This window comes from Limanda limanda, chromosome 8, assembly GCF_963576545.1.
Source record: "Limanda limanda chromosome 8, fLimLim1.1, whole genome shotgun sequence".
Taxonomy (NCBI): Eukaryota; Metazoa; Chordata; class Actinopteri; order Pleuronectiformes; family Pleuronectidae; genus Limanda; species Limanda limanda.
In genome coordinates, this window is record NC_083643.1 from 3,798,747 (window position 1) to 3,825,914 (window position 27,168).

A 27,168-nucleotide genomic window follows, 5' to 3' on the forward strand; every position below is an offset into this window, starting at 1 on the left:
GTGTTGCCATGGAGACGGGATGCAGGAGGGGTTCATGTGTATGTTTTTAGGTCATTTCTAACACTCCAGCCGTCGCACGGAGCCGATGTGGAAACTAACCTCAATAGAACTGTAGAAAGTTTATTTATTTATTTCTAGGAAACCTCGTTGTTTATTGTTTAGTCCCTCTAATTTGTTTACAGGGCATTTTGTGGAAAGTGCTTTTCAAATAAATCTGGAGTTTTTTTCCATCTGTTTGTTTTTTGGTTATTTTTGTCTCATTTGTTCTTCACTTCATTTTTATTTAGAACGCAGCAAAAATATTTAACCTTTTTTTAAATGTAACCTTTTTAACCAGGAAAAGTCAAATGTTATATGTTGAGCCAATAACTGAAAATATACATAACAGTCTTCTAGCATGACTGAAAACATAATATTAACATAACAAGAGTTGACGTTCATTTTAGCAACCGAATGACGCTTTACTTATAGTCTACATTTGACCATATTCAGCCACAGTGTTAATAAACATAATACTGATTGGCTGATAATGACAATAAGTATGAATATGTTTGTATTTATCTTGAGGTTATTTTTAAGCTTTCAATATTTTTTCTTTACGCCCGATGAAGGATTATGAATTTTCGAATCGAAACTATTCTAATCTCCTTATTTTGAAGTACATCACTGTGATAATCTGCTTTTTGTGCCTAAACATGTGTGCTGAGGATCTTTTTATATTTGATCTGTACTTTCTTTTAAATTTCTTTTTAATGTTTAGTTTAGTCTCATTTAGTTTTGCAGCTTCTACAGCAGCAGGAAGGATTCACGTCAGAATCCTGAGTTCATTTATTCCACCAGGATGAAGAGCAGATGAGATGTTGTGTTATCTTGTCTCTACGCTGTCAGTGTTTTGTGTTTCTGTGGAACTTACTCTGCCTCCACGTGTTCTGCTCACGTGTAAAGAGAAGTGCTGAAGCTCGGCTGCTGCAGGATCCATCAGAGACTTGCAGGCGGTTTTATAAAGTCCTTTATCCCGTTTCTGCTCCAACTTGTCCACTATGACTAAGTAGATGAAAGATTTCCAAACCTCGGACACGCCTCGTGCTCGGGACCTTTCCTGTGCAGGTGTGGCCATTGTTGGCCGACAGTATGTGTGTCAAATGGCTGCTTGTACTTTATTTAAAAAGGCTCAGTGCCAAGTTTACTCCCGTGCATCAGTTTGACAAGTTTTGTGAGTAGTAGCAGAATTTTAATTTAAACTTCAGACGTGTCTTAAAGGAACTGGGCCGAGTCGAGTGAACGTGTGACGGAGGCAGAGCAACAATCAACCACGAGCTGCTGAAACTCTTTTTCTCCTCTTGATATTTGTATGTTTTTTGCATTTTATCCCAAAGAATTAAAGTTGAAACATAAATAAAACCAAACCTCGTTTCTCTCGAGATCTCTTTGGTTCACAAATACACACTTTACTTTTACATTGAGCATTTTTTAAAGTAAGATTTATTGCTGTTCTTCTATGAAAAACCATGTGATGGTGCTTTGGCAGTAAACTGTGGTGGAAGCTTCAAGCCGCCTCAGAGGTTAACATGACACCCAGCAGGCAAATGTTTCTGGAGCCAAAGAAGCGAATCCTCTCAAGTATTCAGAGCATCCCCAGCAGCTCAGGGGGGGGAAGTGGCTGACTGGTCCGAGGTCAGTCTCACAGGCCGGTGATGAGGAGCAAGAGGACAGGGAAGCTCAAGTTTAAAGTTACTTCCACATGGAGGAGGAACCAGGCCCGATGAACAAAGTTAAATTGGCTGATACAACAAATTACAAATGTGTCTTTAACACTAGATTATTCCACACAAGCTTCCATCTGTAAAATGTTGAATGTTCTCTTTTAATCCTGCTCAGTTTTTACACATTTAGCATTTTCAACTGTGTCAAACATCACAGCAAATGAGAAGAGAAGTTGAGATTAATGAGATTAAATTCAAAGTTGATGCAAATATATGTAAATTTGCACCTGGCGACAGGAGCTTGTGTGTGAGTCAGTGTTGTGTCCACCGTTAGTCGTAAAACCCTCTGAGTCATTTAAAAAAAGTTGATTCAAAGACCAACACCTCCTGCTGGTTAAGATCCTGGGACATGATGGAAAACTCCAGAAACATAAATGTGCTGATCATGTTGCACACAAACTCCAGAAATATCTCTTTTAGCTTCTTTAATGTTTGGACGTAGCGTCTGTGGCCTGAAGGACGCTGCAACTCCAGTGATGAACTTCAGGTTTACACCAAAGCTGCAGAGCAACAAGATAGGATCATACACACAGACCACGACAACAATACTTTACAGATCCTCTGCAGAGCGCAGGAACAACGTTGTTAACGTCATGACAACGATACACAATGTTACTCCGAACCAGTGTTTTAGGAAATTGCATTATATGGGAGGCCGCTGCACTTTGCTGCAACATTTCACACGAGGCCTCAGTCGACCTCGAGGGTCAGAGTCCGTCACGTCTCAGGGTCGAGCGGCGGCCGAGGCCCCGAGAGGCTCCAACCTGCTGGAGGAGGGAAGTCCGCTGTGTGAAGCACGAGCTGGATTCTCAAATAAATATTTATTGGATCCAGCTGAAGCATTTGCTGGAAGTAAAGTGTGTTAACTGGGAAAGAAGCAACATCTCTAGATTCTTCGTCATTATTGAGAGGAGGATCTGTGAGAGGAGAATCTGTTACAGGAGAATCGTTGAGAGGAGAATCTTTGAGAGGAGAATCTGTGAGAGGAGAATCTGTGAGAGGAGAACCTGTGAGAGGAGAATCTGTGAGAGGAGAATCTGTTACAGGAGAATTGTTGAGAGGAGAATCTTTGAGAGGAGAATCTGTGAGAGGAGAACATGTGAGAGGAGAATCTGTGAGAGGAGAATCTGTGAGAGGAGAAGAGGAGAATCTGTGAGAGGAGAACCTGTGAGAGGAGAACCTGTGAGAGGAGAATTTGTGAGAGGAGAATCTTTGAGAGGAGAATCTGTGAGAGGAGAATCTGTGAGAGGAGAACATGTGAGAGGAGAACCTGTGAGAGGAGAATCTGTGAGAGGAGAATCTGTGAGAGGAGAATCTGTGAGAGGAGAAGAGGAGAATCTGTGAGAGGAGAACCTGTGAGAGGAGAACCTGTGAGAGGAGAACCTGTGAGAGGAGAATTTGTGAGAGGAGAATCTGTGAGAGGAGAACATGTGAGAGGAGAATCTGTGAGAGGAGAATCTGTGAGAGGAGAAGAGGAGAATCTGTGAGAGGAGAATCTGTGAGAGGAGAATCTGTGAGAGGAGAAGAGGAGAATCTGTGAGAGGAGAATCTGTGAGAGGAGAATCTGTGAGAGGAGAAGAGGAGAATCTGTGAGAGGAGAACCTGTGAGAGGAGAACCTGTGAGAGGAGAATCTATGAGAGAAGAATCTTTGAGAGGAGAACCTATGAGAGGAAAACCTATGAGAGGAGAATCTGTGAGAGGAAAACCTATGAGAGGAGAATCTGTGAGAGGAGAATCTGTGAGAGGAGAATCTGTGAGAGGAGAATCTGTGAGAGGAGAACCTGTGAGAGGAGAACCTGTGAGAGGAGAACCTGTGAGAGGAGAATCTATGAGAGGAAAACCTGTGAGAGGAGAATCTGTAAGAGGAGAATCTGTGAGAGGAGAATCTGTGAGAGGAGAACCATGAGAGGAGAACCTGTGAGAGGAGAATCTGTGAGAGGAGAACCTGTGAGAGGAGAACCTGTGAGAGGAGAACCTGTGAGAGGAGAACCTGTGAGAGGAGAACCATGAGAGGAGAACCTGTGAGAGGAGAATCTGTGAGAGGAGAATCTTTGAGAGGAGAATCTTTGAGAGGAGAACCTGTGAGAGGAAAACCTATGAGAGGAGAATCTATGAGAGGAGAATCTATGAGAGGAAAACCTATGAGAGGAGAATCTGTGAGAGGAGAATCTGTGAGAGGAGAACCTGTGAGAGGAGAACCTGTGAGAGGAAAACCTGTGAGAGGAGAATCTGTGAGAGGAGAATCTTTGAGAGGAGAACCTTTGAGAGGAGAATCTGTGAGAGGAGAATCTGTGAGAGGAGAGTCTGTGAGAGGAGAACCTGTGAAAGGAGAATCTGTGAGAGGAGAATCTATGAGAGGAGAACATGTGAGAGGAGAATCTATGAGAGGAGAACCTGTGAGAGGAGAACCTGTTAGAGGAGAATCTGTGAGAGGAGAATCTATGAGAGGAAAACCTATGAGAGGAGAATCTGTGAGAGGAGAATGTGCGAGAGGAGAATCTGTGAGAGGAGAATTTGTGAGAGGAGAATCTATGAGAGAAGAATCTTTGAGAGGAGAATCTATGAGAGGAGAATCTATGAGAGAAGAATCTTTGAGAGGAGAATCTATGAGAGGAGAATCTATGAGAGGAAAACCTATGAGAGGAGAATCTGTGAGAGGAGAATGTGCGAGAGGAGAATCTGTGAGAGGAGAATCTGTGAGAGGAGAATCTGTGAGAGGAGAACCTGTGAGAGGAGAATGTGCGAGAGGAGAATCTGTGAGAGGAGAATCTGTGAGAGGAGAACCTGTGAGAGGAGAATGTGCGAGAGGAGAACCTGTGAGAGGAGAATCTGTGAGAGGAGAATCTATGAGAGGAGAATCTATGAGAGGAGAATCTGTGAGAGGAGAATCTGTGAGAGGAGAATCTATGAGAGGAAAACCTATGAGAGGAGAATCTGTGAGAGGAGAACCTGTGGGAGGAGAATGTGCGAGAGGAGAATCTGTGAGAGGAGAATCTATGAGAGGAGAATCTATGAGAGGAGAATCTGTGGAGGAGAATCTGTGAGAGGAGAACCTGTGAGAGGAGAACCTTTGAGAGGAGGCCATGTTGGTATATCCATGAAGTCTCCTCTCTTCTCCCGGCTTCCAGCTCGTGGTTGGTCACCTTCACTTTGATGAACACTGTGTCTCTCAAGCTGCAATATCAGGCTCTTGATTCTACTTGTGTTGGAGACATCGCTGTAAATCAGGACTTTCTTCATAGAGGCAGTACATATGTCATAGTTTTCAAATATCCTGGACAAATACAACCGGCAGTACAAGTACAACGTAAATCATTAAGTACTAAAACAACCTTAAATTTGGATTCCAGATGTCAGAGGCCAGAGCAAAGAGAAAACAACCTTTATTTAAAACTGATTCCAAACATCGTTCAGAATCCAGAGAGGAAAGAGGAAGTGGAAACTTTTATGGATTTTGACCTTTTCGAGGACAGAATAGTTTCAGTTGCATGTGAGAATCATTCAAAGAATCTATAAACTATAAAGTAGAATTAGAAGCTGCAGGGCTGACGTGATGTTTACAGAATGATCTGTTTCTCTGGGGGAAGTTTTTTTCTGAATCGTCTGTCCGTCCGTCTGAAACCAATAACACAGCATTTTCATGTTCTCCAGCGGCTCACTGTGTTCTCTGTAACTGACACAGGTGTTTGTTCTTCAGATGTGATTTCTGACGCCTCCTCCTCTCCACTGTGTGTTCTGTCTCTTTCCCAGGCTCCTCTGCTGCTGCTGCTGCTGCTGGAGATAACCTCTGTGTGAGCGGAAACCAGCGAAAACAAAGAGTCTGGATCCACACGGCAGGGAGCACTGACAGGTGTGAGGGCTGATTCCCACTTCCCTGTGTCAACACACACACACAGACACACACACACACACACACCCACACACACACACACACACACACACACACACACTGAATCATCCACATGTAGCGACACGTGCGTACACACAAACACCGGCATCAAACGGTCACAGTTTACTGGTCTTTTTCTATTATCTGTGAAGTTTAAAGAAAGACTGATGAAGACACACACACACTGACACACACACACACACGCACACACACACACACACACACACACACACACATCTCCCCTTCCTCCCAACATCCAGAAACAAAGCTGGAAAAGAACGCCGCCATCTTGCTCGTGTAAAAGTAACACATCAAATCAAGTAACAAATCCAACACAAACATCAGTGTGATAAGAACAAACCTAAAAAAGATGATTTGACTTTTCAGTTCAGGTCCGTGTCCCATCTGCCAACACAGAGGAGGCGGGGTTTATGACACTACTGCAGGCAGCCACCAGGGGGGCGATTTAAAGGCTTTGGCTTCATTTTTGGGAGCTCTTACGTCGTCCATCTTTATTTACAGCCTGTGATTGTCCCCCAGTTGTTTGTTGGTTTCAGTAAAAGTGAATATAAATAAATGTGAGTGTGAGGATTATCAGTTTCTGAGCAGCAGAATAAATTCCGTTTCCCATGATGTTAATTAAACAGTTTTGTGTTTATTTCACCTTCAGCGACAGCGACTGTTTAAAAACCTTTAACGTCACAACCATGGTGATTTCCCGTCGGTTCCGGTTCTCGTCCTTTATTCTCTCTCTGCAGCCTCAGTCACGATCTCACGTTAACGGGAACCGGCCGCAGCGCTGAGTCACAGGTGGAGAGCTGCCGCCTGGTTTCATGTCTTCATTAGAGTAAACAACATTCGATGGTGACGTCTGTTCCCTTCGTCTCAATCACATTAACTCTGGAAAGTACCTGTGTTCCCAGGGAGGCTTCAATTACCTCGGATCAATCTGATCACGTCTTATCAGATCCAGTCGTGTCAAAGTGGGACACGTCCAGAATTTCCACTTAACTGAAATGAAATGTAGTAAATCCACATCACGACAAGGTTTCATCCTGTGTCACCAAACAAGCAAAGAGAAATAAAATAACATCGAGAAAAGTTCAATGAAATCAAACAAACCCAAACAGACTCAACGCTCATTTAAATCAGATCAAATTAATTCTATTTCAGTCAATATAACAAGTATTTCTCTTTAATCCTTTCAACACATCGTGGTGATTAATTAGTGTTTGGACTTTGAAGAGAAGTTTTGGAGCAGGTGGCTGCATCCGTGCAAACTGGAACATCTGATAACTGATATGAATCTTTACTTTCTCTCAGACATTGAGACACTTGTTCTTTTCAAGTTCACGTTATAAATATAAGAACAATGTGAATGAATCGTTGATAAAACGCCTGACGTGACTTTCGACACACAAGAGGACGTGTGTGTGGAAAAGTGTGACGGCCGTGCAGTGTCCCCCCCGAGGAGGAGAAGACGGGAATGTGGTGTGTTGACCTTTCGCTCACAACAAATCGCTCTCTGCATCTTTTACTAAATAAAGACACACAAAGACACACACAGACACACACAGACCCGCACACGATAAATCATATGACGCCTGAAAATAAAAGAAAGAATTCACTCACATTGTAGAACCCACATGAAAAAATGTGTACGTACACACACTAACACGAACTAACACACACACACACACACACACACACACACACACACACACACACACACACACACACACACACACACACCTTGGGGCACCATACAACAAAGGTTAGCAGTCAGGAGTGAGTGGTGGGCAGAGCAGTCATGTGCTGTGTGTGTGTGTTGTACATAGATGTATGAGCTTGTGTGTGAGTGTGTGTGTGTGTGTGTGTGTGTAAAGATGCTGGGAAGGAAAATGAGAATCCCAATACGCTGACAGATGTCTGGAAACAGCCTTGATGAATTTGCGTGTCATATATATTTTTAATCTCTGTGAACGGATATGAATTAATAACAAGTGATGGAGACGAGTGACAAGGATTTTAATTTAACCTCAGAGCGTTGATCCAGTCACCGGAGAAACACACATATGAGACCGGTGTTGTTACAGCAACACACATATCAACCATGTTCATCATAATTGGATAGGGTTATGCCCCCCCCCCCTCACCACTCTACCCACAATGCACCAATGATGACTCAATATCCAGGCCTCAGTGTGGTTTCATATTTTTATTTCTTTCTGTGTCAGACACTAGATCACGTCTTAGCCGCAGATTAGAAAACACCTGGAGGAGGTTGTGTTATTGTAATGATATAAATCTGCCTCTTCAAATTAAATCTTTAAACTAAATATGTTCTTAAAACTTTGTTACTTTATTTTCAGAAGAGCTCTATGAATAAACAAATATGATTATTAAATCATTACTGTGGTTCAAGTTCTCTGCCAAGGGTTTGAATGACTGCTTTCATGGAAACACACAGCTGCCCCCTACTGGAAAAGAGCTGAACTACAACAGTGTGTGTTTGTGTGTGTGTGTGTGTGTGTGTGTGTGTGTGTGTGTGTGTGTGTTTAGGTGTTATGGTGCTGTTTTTGTTAAAGTCGAATGCCGTGTCCAGGTGTCAAGACACTCTTCTGCTTATTGGAACCTTTCAGTTTCTCTCTGTGACATTCAACACACACTGAAAATAAACTTGTGTGTTCAAACATGTTCAACACTTCAAGCTCCTGTGACACACACGAGGACATGAAGTGTGTGAATACACACAAAACACACCTCATCACAATCAGCATCAGCAGCATCAGCTTCATTAGCCTCAATCCCTGCCATTTACATGTATAGTTAGATTTCTGGTTTACACTATTAACTTTTGTGTGTTTTTTATTGAAAACTTTGCTGTTGTGTAACTGATTTACTGGCTTTAAATGTTCAAAAAAAATCAATAAATAAACAATATGCTCACGTCATTATTAGGAACGCCTCTCAAGACGATGCAGTGCAGGACAACATCCACTCGCACAACAAATACACAAAAAGTTGAACTTCTTCCTCCTTCGCCCTGTTTTCCAGCTGCTCTTTGTTCAGATTGAATAACAGGATAATTAACCAATTAACTTTTTTACTCGTCATATTTCACAAGCACACAATCTAAACTTTTGTGATAAACGGTTCAGGATAGATTTAAGATTATAGAGTCTGGAATATTTAAATGAAGTCGAGGCCTGGAATTAAACTATTATTTAACTAATAATCATCAGCACTATTACCATGATCTTGCCACTGCACCTTATCTACCTATTTTATTTTATTTTATCTTGTGCTTCTGTTTTTTATTCTTTCTACCTCAATATTTTTTATTTTATTCTATTGTATTGTATTTTATTGTATTCAAATATACCGGCTGCTATGACAACTTAATTTCCCTTCGGGGATGAATAAAGTACTCTATCTATCTATCTATCTATCTATCTATCTATCTATCTATCTATCTATCTATCTATCTATCTATCTATCTATCTATCTATCTATCTATCTATCTATCTATCTATCTATCTATCTATCTATCTATCTATCTATCTATCTATCTATCTATCTATCTATCTATCTATCTATCTATCTATCTATCTATCTATCTATCTATCTATCTATCTATCTATCTATCTATCTATCTATCTATCTATCTATCTATCTATCTATCTATCTATCTATCTATCTATCTATCTATCTATCTATCTATCCATCCATCCATCCATCCATCCATCCATCCATCTATCTATCTATCTATCTATCTATCTATCTATCTATCTATCTATCTATCTATCTATCTATCTATCTATCTATCTATCTATCTATCTATCTATCTATCTATCTATCTATCTATCTATCTATCTATCTATCTATCTATCTATCTATCTATCTATCTATCTATCTATCTATCTATCTATCTATCTATCTATCTATCTATCTATCTATCTATCTATCCATCCATCCATCCATCTATCTATCTATCTATCTATCTATCTATCTATCTATCTATCTATCTATCTATCTATCTATCTATCTATCTATCTATCTATCTATCTATCTATCTATCTATCTATCTATCTATCTATCTAAATATGAATATCTAAGTTATTTATCTTTCTAATAACATAATGAAATGGTTTGTTTGTTTTTTTGTTTATTTATTTTCACATTTGTTGCCTATAAATTGTTGAAAATGTTGTAATAGTGTATGTATGAATCTGATCTGGATTTGTTAAGTCTGTGTTTATGCTGTTGTGTTAGTCCTCCACAGCCCTAGAGGGCGCTGTTACTCCTCCACACCGCTCATCACTCTGACTTTGTTGCCGGAAGTGAATCCTACGCCCCAGAGGGAAAGAGGTCTGCGTGTGTTGATCTGTTTCCACGTGTCAGTGGATTCATTCAGACTCAAACCAGCGGATTTAAACAGATTAAATATAATAACATCCAAACAGCAGCGATGGGTAAGAAAGGGAAGAAAGAGAAGAAGGTGAAGGGAGCAGAGAAAACCGCGGCCAAGATGGAGAAGAAGGTTTCAAAGAGAAGCAAACGAGAGGAGGTAACTGGATTTAAACTCACTAACTCAGTAACTAATTAACTAACTATCTCACTCACTCACTAACTAACTAACTAGCCAACCAACTAATTAACTAACTAATTAACTCACTAACTAACCAAATAACTGACTCACTCACTAACTGAATAACTGACTAACTGTGGATTTAAATGGGCGTATATTAATTGACTGTGGATTTAAACTTATAATAACCAATTTCTGGATTTTAATTAACTCATAATAACTAACTAACTAACTGTGGATTGAAACTAATAATAACTTAGTGGATTTTAATTAACTCATAATAACTAACTAAATGTGGATTTAACCTAAATCATCAATGTGTGATTTTTTGTATTTTTTCAAACGTCACAAAATGAAGCTGATGTTTATCTCTGTAGCTCGTTGTCTTTATTTAATGTCCGTTAATATCTTATTAATAAACTGTTTATATATATTTCATCATCTGAACTTTCATTTCATTTTTGTTGTTTTAGTTGCATTAGTTTTTAAATCTGGAGGTTTAACATTATTAATTTTAAAATCCTGTGACTTGCATCTGAGCAGTTCGAAAGGTGCCATATAAATAGAGTTTGATTGTTTGTTCTGCTCATTACGTTGTTTAATACAACTACATTAAAATTAAATCGCAATTAAATTAAAAATAATTTTTTTTAGGGCAAAATTAAACAAAACACAATTTGACAACAACATAAACGACTCTTCTGAAAGATATTAACAGACTTTTACCACAACATATTCTTATATATTTATATATGTTTATATTTTTGTTGTTTTATATATATATATATATATATATATTTTATTGTACTTTCCACTCCAGCAGCACAAGAACACTTCCCTACTGGACACTGACACAATCACATTATTGCATTCCATTCCTGTATCTGTAAATATATTCTCCGTATGTGATTTATGTCAGTGAGGTGTTTAAGTGTTAACTGTATAAGCTACTGGATGATCTAAATTTCCCTCTGGATTAATAAAGTATCCATCTATCTATCTATCTATCTATCTATCTTTTCCTTCCTTACCACCACCCTTCCTTCCCTCCTCTCCTTCTCTAGGAGGATCTGGAGGCTCTCATAGCTGAGTTCCAGACTCTGGATGGGAAGAAGACTCAGGTCGTGGAGACGACGTGTCCTCCTCCGTCCCCGAGGTGAACCCCCCCCCACCCCTCACCCCCAACAACCCGCCTGCTGTGGAATAGAATCGTTTCCTAATCTCTGACGTCTCTTCCTGCTTTTCAGATTGAGTGCGTCTCTCTCTCCTCATCCGGAGAAGGATGAACTCATCCTGTTCGGAGGAGAATTCTTCAACGGAAAGAAGGTAGAAAAATGCTCTGAAGCTGTATACACACACAAACATATTTGTATTCTTCTTGTTCCATGTTCCAACATGGTCACTCAGACATTTAACTCGGGGGCTGAGAGGAAAGTTTCTGGAAAATGTCCAATGAAACACACGTAGACCTTTCTGGAAAATTTCAGGATATCCTTTAGACTTCAGTTCATGTCTGAAAGCAGCTTTATACGTGTTCCTCTGCCTGACCGAGTTTGAAATTAGTCAGAAAAGAACCAACACTGATCTGAATCCCATTAGCTTGAATTATGTTTTCTTCTTTTTCCAGTTTTGACAGTTTTCTACAGGATGAATAAATTCCCAGTTCAAAATCCTGCTCTTAACTTTGTTTTGCAGACGTTTCTGTACAACGACCTGTTTTTCTACAACATCAAGAAGAACACGTGGGTGAAGTCGGACATCCCCAGCCCTCCTCCACCGCGCTGCTCCCACCAGGTAACTCCTCCCACCAGGTAACTCCTCCCTCCACGTGGATCCTCTCCTGTCTCCTGATGCTCGACCCGATCACACTGAACATCTCAGAGGTTCCTCATTCAGACTTATAACCAGCTGGAAAACAGTTGGACGTTTTCCACGATGAGAGAGGAGTTGATTTACAGAAGCATGTGTCATTCCGGTTGGAAGTTAGAATGCAACTGATGGTGTGATTCTTCATTTCCACCACAAGGGGGCAGAATGCCACAGCACAGATGGGGGGTGGGACTGAGTCTTATCAGCAATGTCATCGTCTCTGATGGCCTGTTGCAAGGAAACAAATTAAGATCTTTATCTCACTCTGTTTATGCTCTCCTCTTCCTCCTCTTCCTCCTCTTCCTCCTCTTCCTCCTCTTCCTCCTCTTCCTCCTCTCCCTCCCCTCCCTCCCTCTCCCTCAGGCGGTGGTGGTTCCCCAGGGTGGGGGCCAGCTCTGGGTGTTTGGGGGGGAGTTTGGTTCTCCCAATGGGGAACAGTTCTACCACTACAAGGACCTGTGGGTGCTGCACCTGGCCACACACACCTGGGAGAACATCAAGTATGTGTCCTCAACGCAGACGTAGTAATAACCAGTGGAATTAAGGGTCAACGTTTGTGTTTATAACTCATTATTAAATATACATCAGTGTTTTAAAATGAGCTTTGTGTTGCCCAGGGCGACCGGCGGTCCGTCGGGTCGCAGCGGACACCGGATGGTCCTCAGCAAGAAGCAACTGCTGGTGTTTGGAGGTTTCCATGAGAGCACCAGGTACAGAGTCTCAGATCAGGAGGAGGAAACAGGAATATTCAGATATTCAGATATACAGATACGCTGGTGTTTACGTTTCATGAAAAGTTGTTTCTGTTTGACTTCCTGTAGCAGCTCATTGAGTCTTTTCCACTTTGGGCTCAGTTTCAACCCTTTTCTCTCCCGATCCCCCCCCCCCCCCCCCCCACATCCCCTCCCTCTCCTCAGGGATTTTATCTATTACAACGACGTCTACTCATTCTCCCTGGAAACCTTTTCCTGGTCACGCCTCTCTCCGTCAGGCTCCGCCCCCGCTCCACGCTCGGCCTGTCAGATGAGTTCCACGCCCGACGGCAAGGGCGTCCTCATCTACGGCGGATACTCCAAAGTTGTGAGTGTGTGACCTGATGCTTTAGCTGCATATGGATCCTATAGACTTTTATTCTGTGATAATGTGATTTACTGTATTTACATAATGTTCCTTTAGAGAGTGAAGAAGGATGTGGAGAAGGGAACCATCCACTCGGACATGTTCCTGCTGAAGCGAGAGGGTAAAGATGGACAAGGTACAAAACTCTTCACTGTCAGAATCTTATTGAAACGCTACGACCACAGAAACATTCAGCTTCTGTCATCTTTTACTGACTCCTCTTGTTTCTCCGTCCTCCAGAGAAGTGGTCCTGGTCCAGGGTGAGCACCTCGGGCAGCAAGCCTCATCCTCGCTCTGGCTTCTCGCCGGCGATGGGCCCGGCCGGGCGGGCGGTGCTGTTCGGTGGAGTGTGTGATGAGGAAGAGGAGGAGACACTGGAGGGCGACTTCTACAACGACCTGCACCTGTTTGACACGGTGAAGAACCGCTGGTTCCCCGGCGTGCTGCGGGTAAGCTCCACCCCCACGGGTCACCTGATGCGTGAAGGAATGTAGGAAGGTTTGTGTGGAGGAGGAGTTCACATGAAGCCAAGTTTAACACCGGCACCAACATCAAGATCTGCTCGTCAAATGAATCCTAATTTATTCGTAGCAGAACTCGACTGATTTAACATTTGTGTCCGTTCAGGGAAACAAGACGGAGAAGAAGAAGCGACGCAGGGGGAAGAAGGAGGGAGCAGAGGGGGAGGGAGGAGAGATGGAGGGGGAGGAGGGGGAGGAGGCGGCGCCACAAGGACCCACTGAGGTCGTCAAGGAGATCGTCACCGAGGACGGCACCGTGATGACCATTAAGGAAGTGATCCCTGGAGCTCAGGAGGAAGAGGAGGAGGAAGAGGAGGAGGAGGAGGAAGAGGATGAAGGTTAGATTACACAATCACACACACACGCACAACCACAAATATCCAGAAGGTTGGACAATCCCTTGTTTTTGTCCTTTTGACGTTTGAAGTCTCATTGATTTCAGCCTCAGATGTAAGTTTGTCTTCTCCTCAGCTTCAGCCTCCGTGAACCTGGTGGAGCCGTGCCCGCGGTCCAGCGCCATGGCAACCGTGCGTCAGGGCAAGCTCTTCCTGTTCGGAGGGATGTTCGAGGTCGGTGACCGGCAGTTCACCCTGAACGACTTCTACAGCCTGGACCTCAACAAGATGGACCAGTGGGAGACGCTGGTTGAGATGGATCCGAGTGAGTCAGAACCCAGTAAACAAAGAGGAGCTGAGATCTAATCACAGGCTCCTCCCCCGGCGCCCTGAAGCTCCTGGTGCAGGAGAGGAGGAGGAGGAGGTGATGAGACGGGAGATGTGAGGTTTCATTTGGATTTATGATCCTTTGTCCACAGAGACACAGGAGTGGCTGGAAGAGTCTGAGTCAGAGGAGGATGAAGAGGAGGAGGAGGAGGAGGGGGAGAAGAAGCTGAAAGGAGCAGAAGGAGCAGAAGGAGGAGAAGTGGAGGAAGACGAGTCTGAAGGGGAAAGTGACGATGAGGAAGGTAATGATATTCAATCTGTATCTTTGTCACTTCACCTTCTCATGTGATTTATAATGAGCAACAAGTCACCAGCTGATTCTGCTGCTGCTTTTTAAATTCTAATAATGATCTGTTTCTGTGTCCAGATGAAGATGAAGAGGAGCACCCGGCCGTGCAGGAGGCGGAGTCAGTGACTGATTATCAGACCCGGACGGAGACGTACTGGACGGGACTGGCCCGAACTAAGATGGGTCCTGACATCAAGGACAAGAAGGTCGCAAAGGTCGCCCTCGCCATGGCTAAAGTCTTCCATGAAGACCAGTAGTGGAGAAAACGCCAAACTGTTGTGTGTGTGTGCGTGTCTGTGTGTGTGTGTGTGTGTGTGTGTGTGTAATGTTACTGCCAACAATTACGTAATACAAGTGAGATTTCAAAACAAGGACATTTAACCATCTTCCTACTGTTAAACATTTACAGGTTATTTTTTTATTTCGGGTTTATACGAATATTTTATTATTGTTTTTTTCAAGATCAACATCAGTTTTCATTTAAATGAAATTAAAACTAAACTGAAATAAACCTTTTTAATGCTGCTGCCGTCACTTTGAAACCACAGTGCTGAAGGAAGCTCACAGAGAATTGGTTGTTAGTAACAGACAGAAGAAGTCAGAGGAAACAACTTTTGTACATTTTTTATTTCTTATGGTTGTGTGCTTTTATTACATGTGTTAATTTGTCTTTTTCACGGTATTGGAAGTATTTTTGTGCACTTATTTTAAACTCCAGTTCTGCCGATTCAGGTGAAAATTCCCTGTGGGTTTGTCACGAAAACGTTTATTCTCGTGTTTACAAGAATCCAACACTTATGGAGGAGGAGTCTGTGTTTTACACTGAACAACAAACTGTAACCACAAGCTCAGAGAAGCAGCGTTAGAAAGTTAAGACAAAAACTAAAAAGGACCACATGTCTGTGTATTTGTAAACAGGGACTGTCTCCACCTGGTGGACATGTTGGTCAACGCAGTCAGTCACAGGTGGACGGAGGTCATGTGACAGCTCAGATTGACGACTGCTCCTGAGAGAAAGTTCAATTTGAATGTATGTTTCAATAGAAATGAAACTAGAAGGACATTTGAGGAGAGGAAACTTTCACCGAGGACCAAAAGTCCCATCATTAAACATCATTTAAATTCATAACATCCTGATTCCTTATTGAGATCAACACTAAATTACAAATACAAACAGACGAGAGCTTTTCATCAATATCCATGAGTCATTCCCGTGGGAACTGGAGAAAATGCTGAAGTAAAGTGGGAAGTTGAGCTTCTTGGCCGACGTGGAAAATTCGTTGGGTAGTTTTTGAATAAATCTGCGAACAAATAAAACAAACCAAAACCAATAAACCTGTCGTCACTGTTTGTTTATCTTAATTCTTACTTTTCTCTTCCAAAGCCAAACCCCACAGTTTAATGTTTGAAAATTAAAACTATGTGTTACAGTTCAAATAAAAACATAATTCATCTTTCTTCTCTTCTCTTTTCTTTATACTTGTTTTTTTCCCACCACCTCATCTTACTGGGTTCTTCTTCTTCCAACATCATTAAACATCATTTAAATTCATTACATCCAGATCTTTATTGAGATCAAAACAAAATTACAAATACAAACAGACAAAAATTTGTTGGGTAGTTTTTGCATAAATCTGCAAACAAATAACCAAACAAACCAAAACTAATAAACCTGTCGTCACTGTTTGTTTACCTTAATTCTTACTTTTCTCTTCCAAAGCCAAACCCCACATATTAATGTTTGAAAAGTAAAACTATGTGTTACAGCTCAAATAAAAACATAATTCATCTTTCTTTCTTCTCTTCTCTTTTCTTTATACTCGTGTTGTCCCATCACCTCGTCTTACTGGGTTCTTCTTCTTCCAACAGTCCCGTCATTAAACATCATTTAAATTCATTACATCCAGATCTTTATTGAGATCAAAACTAAATTACAAATACAGACAGACATCAGTCTCCTACGTGATCCTTTCATCAAAAATTCGTTTGGTAGTTTTTGAATAAATCTGCAAACAAATAACCAAACAAACCAAAACCAATGAACCTGTCGTCACTGTTTTTTAACCTTACTTTAATTTTCCAAAGCCACACCCCACATATTAATGTTTGAAAAGTAAAATTATGTGTTACAGTTCAAATAAAAACATAATTCATCTTTCTTTCTTCTCTTCTCTTTTCTTTATACTCGTGTTTTCCCAACCACCTTGTCTTACTGGGTTCTTCTTCTTTCCTTCCAGTAGAAAGATCTGTAGATGTGATGAAGACGAGTGTGTGCCCCCTGCAGATCTGAAGCTGCAACACATTTCCTTTGTCTTAGTTTCACTCGTCTACAAGAGAGAGAGAGACGGAGACTGGGAACAGAGAGTGGGGGGGGGGACAGTGGGGAAGTAAAAGGGAGAGGAAGAGGATGGAGGGAGGGATCCAGGGGGAGGAAGAGGAGGGGGAGCGAGTGCACGATAAGTCAGGGAAGACATCAGTCAGCCTTTCCCTCGGTGACCTATTTTATCCTCCATCAGCATGCTGAACGCGGGATGAGAAGAGGCTGATGAATAATAGAGGAGAAGGAGAGATGGATGAGAATGAGGCTGCCTTCCTCTCCTTCTTCTTCTTACCCTCCTTTTTTCCCCGTGCCCACCCCCCACCGCCCCTTTCTTTCTTCTTCTTCTTTTTCTTTTTTTTTTAAATTTCAACTCCGGGACAAAAAAAGACTCAATAAATAACTAAAGAGAAGAGGAATCTTTTCTGGCGCTGAGCTGACGTGAGACTCGTGGTCCGGAGTCGTCACCGACGCGTCACTGATGTGTGTGTGACGGAGAACACGTCATACACAACCACATCAGGCCTTTTATTGACTGTGTGTACGAGATGATTCAAGAACAGATTGTCAATAAAGTCTTTATATCGAGAGAGGACTGAGTCACTTCTGGCTCAACACGAAACACTCTATTGTTTTCTTATTTCCTTTCTTCTCTTCCTGTTTCTTGCTCACCTCGTGTTGGATGCTCTGATTGACAGGTCAGCCCTCATGTCTTCATCTGGTTTGTCTTTGGGCCTTGTTTGGTTTGGACCTTTAGTCCGAAACAAAACATCAGGTGTGAGTAGGGTTGCAAAGGGGCGGAAAGTTTCCATGGGAAGTTTAGCTCGGGAATTTTGGGAATTTTGAAAAAAAAACTACGCAAATTAAACGTTGAGCAATTAAAACATCATTCAAAACTCTATTTTAAAGATGTATGGAACGTTGAGTTTCAACCCTCCACTGGTCATTCTTCCATCACATGCACAGATAACTCCCAGCATCCTTCACTCTACAGCAGGGCTACTGAGGCCTGCTGTAGAGTGCAGGACTAGTCAGTTAAGTTTCCATGATATTACTGGTGAAAATATATGAGCATGCTGATTGAGGATTGTTCATCTGTTCATCTAGCCTATTTCCAATCATTTATCCATCAATTGTAAAATATGTTTACAGACGATTCCAATTGTTTGGAACTATCTATATCTCTAGCATTGCATTAGTGTTTTTTTACAAACTTTTTTCTCATCTTATTCTACAGAACAATGCCACGTGCACTATCTCATGTGTGGAGACATTTCACCCCATCCAATGTAGAAGGAAAGGCTGTGTACATTTGCAAATACTGTGCAAAGACCTATGTTAAGAATGACACAACGATGCAGAAGCATATAGTCAAGTGCCCAAAGTTTCCTCAGGGCTCAAATCAGCCTATGACAAAACAAAATGTTTATATTTATGTCTGTATATGACAAGGTAAATACAGTTAGTATAAATTACCTACAACATTTCAAGTTTATTCCCGTTAATTCCCGTTTATTCCCGTTAATTCCGGTATATTCTCGTTAATTCCCATGGAAAGTTTCCAACTTTGAATATTACCGGAATTTTGCAACCCTAATCAGGTGTGAGATGTTCCTCCGACCAACGGACCCAGAATGAGTCCGACCAGACGAGTTGTTCTGGGTCCGGATCAAACTGAACCAGGATTCTGTTCGACTGAAATCACTTGTTTGTACAGTTCAGACTTTCGGGCCATTCACAGGAAGTTGAGATGGAATTTAACCACAGAAGAAGAAGAAGCAATAACAAGGACGTTTATTTCACTGCTTGTGTTGATGTTACTGTTGCAATGAAATGAACAAAGTCAATCAGTTTGCTCATTTTCTCCATTTAAACAGAAAGAAGTGAACGACTTCTATTTGCCAAACTGACAACACGTTTATGTCAGACACACGTCCGTCTTCTAACCAATAAGAGTCAAGTATAAGTAGAAACCGCCCACGTAGGTGATGACGACAGGACGTACGTATGTCAGACAAAATATTTTAGTGCATTCCCTAAGTTAAAATATGAAAAGTAAACAGATCAAATTAAAAGAATGGAGCAAACACATGAAGGTCGGACTTTCAGGTGCGAACCATTGAATCCTAATGTTCTAGACTTTCATCCCAACTTTCTCTTCCTTCACACTAGACGAAAAGCAGTATTATTGTCACAGTGAACCTCTACGGACAGGCCTAATCCCCTGCTGTAACCAACTGTTTCCATGATGTTACCTCGGCGTTCGCCAGTGAAGACAAGGTGGGTCTATCGGCGTTTGCGGACCTTAAGGGGGATTTGGAGAACAAAGGAGAGAGCCGCGGGGGGGCTCGCTGAGCCTCGCGGACCGATCGCGACGTGTGATCTAATTAGCATATGAATCGGAGTCCAGCCGCTGGCTAGAACCTCTCTCTACTCACCATTGGAGGAAACCACAGACCCTTGAAACTAATGTCACTCGCGATTGGTTGGTAGAAGTGTTGCTATTGGTCACCTTATGGGTCATTGCAGTGCACACGTGGGGTCACAGCATTCCGCACGTGGGGTAAGCCCCTCCCACACAATATTTATAATAAAAATGTATATATTAATATTTATTATTATTTATAAGTAAGCCTTTACCAAAAGCACTGCAGTTAATTAAAACTAAACATTCATGTGATGCTTGATGTTATAGGTGAACATATTGTACAGGGAACAAATGTGAACAAGGTATATGTGGAGTGAAAGCTTTATTTACATACAGCAAAAATATTGTACAAAAACTCAGATGAGGCTTGAAATGTTTCTCTGCAGCCTCTGGGTCATGACTTCTTTGTGGGACTCTTCTCCAGTGTGTAGACGTCTGTGGTGTGTAGCTGTGAGATCAGTGTAGCTTCCAGTCTTATATGAAGTGTGGGACACAGGTCGGTGCACTCCTGGCTGTGGAAGGATGGATCCATGTCATCTGTACCGCTTCAATCAGCTGTAAACACATTCAGTAAAATTAGCACAGTTCAATTACAACATACACCTTTACATGTAACTGGAAAATTATTTAATGAATATAACCTTACCCTCTTTCTTCTCCGACAACTCCTCAATGCTGATGTAAGGTCTGGTCGGATCATACTGGCTCATAGTGTGTCTTTGTACGTCATGGACAGGCAGCTGGAAAACAACACATGTAACATGACTTTATTATTAATAAACGGAAATAGCCGCGCTGCATCACCGTTGGAAGATCCACAGCAAAAAAACACCAAAACAATTCATAAACAGTTACTTACATTCAATGGCTTCATTTTCTGCACTTTAAATCCGGACTTTCAGCGTCTCAGCCTAACGCCTCTTTGTTTGTGTGTGTGTGTGGGGGGGGGGGGGGTGAGGCTGTGAAAACATACAGAAAAAAGTCACGTTGATGAAAAAACTTAACGAGAACAAACTGTTACATCTAAGTAATTCATACATATTTACACATGCACTAGATCTGCTCCAGCACTCGATGCTGTATTCGTATTTTAGCAACTTTCTCGCTATCCCAAAGAGTGGCGGACATGCTTTCAGATGTAGGGTTAGCTTAGTGGTTAGCATGGCGGCTCTAGCTCACCGTAACTCAGGGACTGTGCGCCCGTCTTCTCCGCCTCGACTCGTCCACACCGGGCCCGCGGCTCTGCCTCCACACGCACTCATCTTCTCCTCCAGGGAAAAGCGTCGTGTCGACTTCAGCAAGTTATTTACCCCGAAGACAGAGTCACTCGTACGGGACAAGCTAAACACGACCCGCTTCCTGTCTGCGGGACACTCGACGCTGCTGCACGGCGTTTACGAGGCTCTGATTGGACGAGTCCATCAGCTGATGACGCGAGCGGGTGACGTGAGCAGCGGTTAATTCATATGGGATAAGTATTTGACTGAGGCCAGGTTTATTTTTTGTGGTGTTTAGTACATTTACACACATGATTCACGCTGTTCTGTGTTCGTAACCTTATAGTTGAATGCACTTATCGTAAGTCGCTTTGGATAAAAGTGTTGACTGTTTTAATGGAATACTGAGAAAGTTTAATAACAACAATTAGACAATTGAAGTTCAAATTATGAAGGAATTTAAGCTCTATATTGTGTCTCCTTTATATTTAAAATAATAATCAAACTGAGTGGAGATGTATGTTGTATCCAAACAGCCGGCTGCTGTGTTTTGTCACTGTGCAGTCCATGGGGGATTAAATATTACTATTTTTATTATTAAATCATTAAATCAATGAATGTTTCATAGCAATTTTGAAAGTAGTGGTGAAAAGGTACCATTTATAATTCATGGAACAGCTTAGTTTGCCATTGACATGTGAATTTGATGCCAGTATTTTGGGAGGACAGATATTTTTATGGAAAGCCAGTAGAAGTTTGGAGCTTACAGGACACAGATGATCATACCCAGCATCATTTATTTGCTGGTAGAGGTGTGGTTTAAAATTTCAGGTTTAATATTTATTTTAAGCCTGGTTTACTCAGCCAGATAGTTTGTTGGTGCCTCTTACACATTGGTGTTATCTGCTCTCAGGGAAACTGATTTGCATTTGTGAAGCTCAGAGCATTGTCATTTGCATGTGAAAGCGTCCTCTAGGAGTTGGAGCAGGGGGGGTCAAATCTCAACAGCTCACAGGCTTGACAACTGCAGGAACCCTGAGCGTTTCCTTTGCTGCCTGCAGATACGTGTGAAAGTCGTTAACCGAAGGATGTGCCAACACTTCTCTGCGACACAGATTGACACAAACGCTTCTTTTCATGCAGTGTCAGGTCTTTGAGGAAGTGTCTGTTTTATCGTCCTCTGAACTTTGAGTGTTTCAGTAAAGAACCCGATATTAGGAACTTTCAGTCAGAATTAGTCGAGAGTTTGAATCCTCAGACTTGTTCAGTTCCCTTTGGGAAACTCAAGTATGTTTTTAAACCTTGTGAGCAGATCGTTCTTTTTATTTATTTTCAATAAGCTGTAAATGAAGATGGCCGAAGGATATGAATCGGACTCGGGTGCTGCCATGATGCACTGTTGACCACAGAGTCTGTGCAGTAGTGATGGAGGAGCTTCAGTTGTTTGTCATTATTATTAATTTCCCAGAGAATAATTCTTGCCTCTTGATGAATAAAGCCTGATGTCTATGAGCTTGTACAAAGATCCGGATGTGGTGAATTAAACGTGGTTCCAGGAGGAGTGGGCTCGGCCTGGACTCCGCCTGCGTTCTGCTCGTCACGGTTTCATAACGTCTCTAACGAGCCAGTAATCATTATCCCCGACTCTCCTCTCTCTAATTGATTCTTTCCACTTCATGTCGTGGGTTCGTACGCGTGGTTTCTAATGTCTTTAACTCCTAATCCCTCTGTTGTGGTCAGGACATCACTCGCCACACTGCGCCTCCCCCCCCCCCCTTCCTGCCCTGTACCTGCTCACCTTCTCTCCATCTCCCTCCTCCGCTCTCCTCCCTCTCTCCTGCCCTCTCTCTCTCTCTCTCTCTCTCTCTCTCTCTCTCTCTCTCTCTCCCTCTCTCTCCCTCTCTCTCTCTACTACCAGTGTGTTTAGAGGCCTAAGCCTTAATCCCCGGCCTCGCACTGATTTTATTACTGTAATCTGGGCTGGAATTGGCTTAGCTCTCTCAGACACTGATGAACAGGAGGACAAGGACGACAACAGGACGAATCATTAGAGGACGGACGACCACACCTGTAGTTTCCGGTTTGACCTTAAACGTTCGCTAATTGATCAGCATTGACCTTAAATACCCAAACTAGCTTCAGGGCATAAAGTGAAAGGGTTTATTTTGTTAACTTCTCATCACAGCATCGGATGTTCAAGTGTTCATGTTTCTAACGAATTCATTATTAAATTAATTAGTTGTTTGATTCTGTAAAAACAAGGGGAAGCATCATGATTGACAGATCGGTGTTCAGACCTCGATGATGAGACTCGACTGGACGATCACAGCTGAACAGACTCTGGACTCAAATCACATTAAAAGCAGAAGATGGAACCTGAGTTTGAGATCCTTTATATCTGAGATCTGGCTTCACGGAAATCAGCGACTGTTGATCATTGATCTGCTGAGATCTCTTCTTTCAGCAGATGATTCCTGTGAATAGCAAACTCAGAATGTTTGAGAGATCCTTTTGAAATCAAAGTAGCTTTAACACATTTCTCATATCTTGTTTATTTGACTGGACTCCTGGTTTGAAAACTCCTGATTAGCTGTAGTTCACGTTTTCCAGTCCTATGTAAATGTTTAAATGTCACCTCTCTGTGGCCAAGAAGGATACAAGTTATTATTTCACAACTGTCCATTTGTTTGTTTGTTAATCAGCAGCATCACATAAAAAATACTTCATAGATTTCCACAAAACCTGGTTGAACGACGGAACATGGGCCTGGAAAGAATTAATAAAATGTTGGAGCTGATCTGGAATTCACGACTTTCTTTAGCATCAAAAGATTTATGGTTTTTTTGTTTTTTGGTGACATTTTCATTAATTTCACATATAATACATGATGAAATCTTGAGGAGACGTCTATGATTCTTTTGAATTTGCTGCAGCTCGCCTGGATCTAACTGTTGTGCCTCCACTCTGTGACATTCTGCTCTATTTGTCGGCTGGTTTGTTTGTTTGTTTGTGAGTCAGCAGGATGACGCAAAACCCTCTGAATGACACCGTTCGGTAACAAATACAAACCTGATGTGCAGCTGAGGCAAAGTGGATTCAACTGGGAATCGACAGTTTTATGCTTTTACAGCGATGTTGTGGATTTGGTGCAGAATTTAAAACGACTGATGGGATCTAATGAGTGCAGCTGAAATACATTGTTTTTGTTTTAACTGCACCTTCGATGTTTTAGAATACAGGAACAAGAAGGTGAGTGTTTCTTGTACGATTGAAGGTCTTAAGTTACCAACGACCAGCAGATGTTAGTAGGGGTGTCACGATACCAAAAATTCAGTAGTCGGTGCCAATACCAGTAAAATAAGACGATTCTCGATGCCAATTTCTATACCACGGTAAAAAAAAAGTGCATTATTTGGATGTTGTTAATGTCATATACGGTAATTCAATGTGCTTGCGCTGCGCATATACTGAGGGTTATACGGTAGTTGCGGTCGCATGTGAGTGAAGCTTTGTTGTGAGACACGTTGTGCACGTTTTGTTATGTTAGTATCGAAAGGTATCGTAGGTATCGGTTCTCGTGACATCCCTAGATGTTAGCAGGTGTTAGCGGCCTCCAGTGGATGTTAGGGACATAACTTCCGTTGTGCACTTTATCGTCATCGAGTGTTTTGGCCTCATGATCAACGCTACAGGCCGAACTTCAGGGTCCACTGAGGCCAAAGGTCAATCTGACTGGCTACTGGCTTGTGTGGCAGAACCATGAAAACCATGTGGTCGCTCGGTGGATCAGACGTCATCACCTCTATGCCCTTTTAAACTAAACCCTGTCAACTGAAAGAACATAGGACAAGATGGAGAATATCCTCGTTGATGTGAGCGGATGTTGGGGACATGTCTTCAGTTGTCCACCTTCCTCATCATGTGTTTCGGCCTTTCAATCACAAGACCCCTCCTCTGAGGCCGGCCCACCACAGGTTGATGGGACCTGTGTGCGTGTCCCTAACATCTCGGGGCCCAGTCGGGATCTTTCCTCCCGATCCGGAGCCATTGACTGACGACTGAACCTGTGCACCCCCACTCCAGTGTTGTCTCAGGTCACGAGACTGAGGCCGGATGCTGGGAGACGGACACACGCTGAGTAAATGAAGCTACAGGTGAGGGAGGAGGAGGAGAAGGAGGAGGAGGAGGAGAGGAGGAGGAGGAGGAGGAGGAGGAGGAGGAGGAGGAGGAGGAGGAGAGGAGGAGGAGGAGGAGAGGAGGAGCAGGCCTGGCTGTGGAGTGTGTGTCCCTTTAAGAGCTGGAGCGTGCTATTGAGCACGAGGAGGAGGGGTGGGTCGGGGGGTGGTTGGCTGCATTGGAACAGTCCTCTCTAATGAGCAGATTTTCTGAGAGAGAGAGAGAGAGAGAGAGAGAGAGAGAGGGAGATAGATAGAGCCATCCAGCCAGAGGAGGAGAGGAGATTGTGAGGCAGCAGGCTGTGCGTCAGCCGGCGCTCCGTAGGGAAACATGGAGACGAGCAGGAGATGCTGAGGAGGAAGAACCACACCAACAACAGCATCTCCTTCATGGATGTTCTTCCATCAGGCCGGAGACCTGAAGGCAACGCACGCAGAGGATAAACCACTTATGGACGCGGTGGATTAAAGAGCTGCAGACAGACTGAGAGAGAAGGGGGGAGGAGAGAGAAGAAGGAGAATTAATCAAGCCACTTGTTTATTTTCCCTGGGTGTGTGTGTGTGTGTGTGTGCGCATTTGCTGTCAGAAAGTGTGCATGTGTGTGTGTGTGCATGCATACAGGGTGTGTGTGTGTGTGTGTGTGTGTGTGTGTGTGTGCAGGAGGCTGCACTGCTCTCCAGCACCACAGGACCAACACAAAGCAGATTACCTTATGTTTCCCCCCATTTGTCTGCCTCTCCCTCTTCCTGTGCATGTGTGCGACCAGGCCAAGTGTGTGTCTGAGTGTGTGTGTGTGTGTGTGCGTGACACCATAAGAAGAGGATGCTGGAGCCTGAAGTGAGACGACGCACACATTCCGACTTTGAATGATTTTCTGCTCAGGAGCGAACCCAAAGAAAAAACATTTTCTAAAAGAGGGAGAGTTTCTCTCTTTCCTCATCGTGCCGACATGTCCCAGCTGCAGGTGATGGGCGGCTCCTCTGCTGGAGGAAGCCTGCAGGTTTGAAGGGCTGCCCCCCCCCCCGGGGACACTGCTTCTTGGCTCCACACCCCAGAGAGGTGGAGGCAATCGTCAGGTAGGAGGCGGCCGAGCGAGTGGGCCTGAGCCGGAGAGCAGGAGGAGGAGGAGGAGGAGGAGAAGAAGACGAGTAGGAGGGAGAGTTCTTTGCGTTTGTGTCGGCGGAGGCTGCTTCCAGGCCGGAGGGTTTCGTCTCCGGCTCAGAGAGGATGATGGCAGCTCCGGGCCCACTCCCCTGTCTCACCTGCCACAGAGGAGACGGGAGGTGCTAGCCAGAGAAAACCCGGAGCCCAGCGAGAGGAGGAGGATGGAGTGATCAGCTTCTCTCTCTCTTCTCCCACCGAGCCGGGAAACCCCCTGACTCTCCTGTGAGGGGCCGAGTTTGGTTTTTCCACCTTGTTTCTCCTCCTCCGTCTTCTTCTTCCTGCCAGCTGGAAACAAAGGGTGGCGTCTCTCCATTCGAGTGGGAGTTCGCTCCCTCTTCCTCCCAACTTCCTCCCCCTCCTCCTCCTCCACCTCCTCCTCCTCCTCCTCCTCCTCCTCACCGAACTCTGAATTCAGCTCCATGGATTGATCGTAGCACCAACCTGTCCTTCTCTTTCCTCCCTCGGTTTTCTTTTTCTTTTCTTTTTCTTTTTGTCGAGGCTTCAGGGGAATTGCCAAGACCTGTTTCATGCATGTCCACTGGCGGCAGGTTCAACTTTGACGATGGGGGGTCATACTGCGGCGGGTGGGAGGAGGGCAAGGCGCACGGCCACGGGATCTGCACGGGACCCAAAGGCCAGGGCGAGTACTGTGGCTCCTGGGCCCACGGCTTCGAGCTGCTGGGCGTCTACACGTGGCCCAGCGGCAACACCTACCAGGGCACCTGGGCTCAGGGCAAGAGACACGGAGTGGGCGTGGAGAACAAAGGCCGCTGGGTGTACAAGGGCGAGTGGACGCACGGCTTCAAGGGCCGCTACGGCGTCCGGGAGAGCACGGGCACGAGCGGGAAGTACGAGGGGACGTGGAACAACGGCCTGCAGGACGGATACGGAACCGAGACGTACTCGGACGGAGGTAGGAGGGGAGCGTTGCATTGTGGGGGATCTGTGGGGTTGGGTGTGAGAGGTTGTGTGAACCAGACCCTCGGTGTCAGAATGATTGACGACTGTCCTCAATGAAAACCAGCGCCTTGTAACCGGAGGATGATTGAACGAGTGCTGACAGTCACACCAGGTGACAGATTTACAGTGGGAGGAGCTTGTC

General features: G+C 43.5%; 3 protein-coding genes and 1 long non-coding RNA gene across 7 annotated transcripts in view; 3 read left to right on the forward strand and 1 right to left on the reverse strand.

Annotated features, from left to right (window-relative positions):
- Nucleotides 1-3,088: 3,088 nt before the first annotated feature.
- LOC133009041 (uncharacterized) lies at nt 3,089-5,467 on the forward strand (the record flags this gene model as incomplete). Its single annotated transcript, XM_061076447.1, has 3 exons — nt 3,089-3,151; nt 3,524-3,652; nt 5,462-5,467. Coding segments are annotated over 3 exons (198 nt in total), but the record flags the coding sequence as incomplete, so codon positions are not given.
- Nucleotides 5,468-10,022: 4,555 nt separating this feature from the next.
- On the forward strand, nt 10,023-16,218 carry klhdc4 (kelch domain containing 4). Its single transcript, XM_061076483.1, has 13 exons — nt 10,023-10,223; nt 11,309-11,400; nt 11,492-11,570; nt 11,940-12,038; nt 12,477-12,613; nt 12,731-12,823; nt 13,031-13,193; nt 13,290-13,368; nt 13,473-13,681; nt 13,860-14,091; nt 14,225-14,413; nt 14,568-14,717; nt 14,843-16,218. The coding sequence occupies exons 1-13, from the start codon at nt 10,125-10,127 to the stop codon at nt 15,019-15,021; spliced, it is 1,800 nt and encodes a 599-aa protein (XP_060932466.1). The 5' UTR covers nt 10,023-10,124; the 3' UTR covers nt 15,022-16,218.
- Nucleotides 16,219-19,818: 3,600 nt separating this feature from the next.
- On the reverse strand, nt 19,819-20,463 carry LOC133009394 (uncharacterized). Its single transcript, XR_009680535.1, has 3 exons — nt 20,369-20,463; nt 20,156-20,249; nt 19,819-20,064 (listed from the first exon to the last, which is right to left on the reverse strand). It is a non-coding gene; the product is annotated as an uncharacterized LOC133009394 (long non-coding RNA).
- A 6,134-nt stretch (nt 20,464-26,597) lies between these two features.
- jph3b (junctophilin 3b) overlaps nt 26,598-27,168 on the forward strand; it is a 37,057-nt gene continuing 36,486 nt past the window's right edge. For all 4 annotated transcript variants that reach the window (XM_061076942.1, XM_061076943.1, XM_061076944.1 and 1 more), the window contains exon 1: nt 26,598-26,979. In XM_061076942.1, coding sequence (XP_060932925.1) covers nt 26,598-26,979 — 382 coding nt within the window. The remainder of the gene's footprint in view (nt 26,980-27,168) is intronic.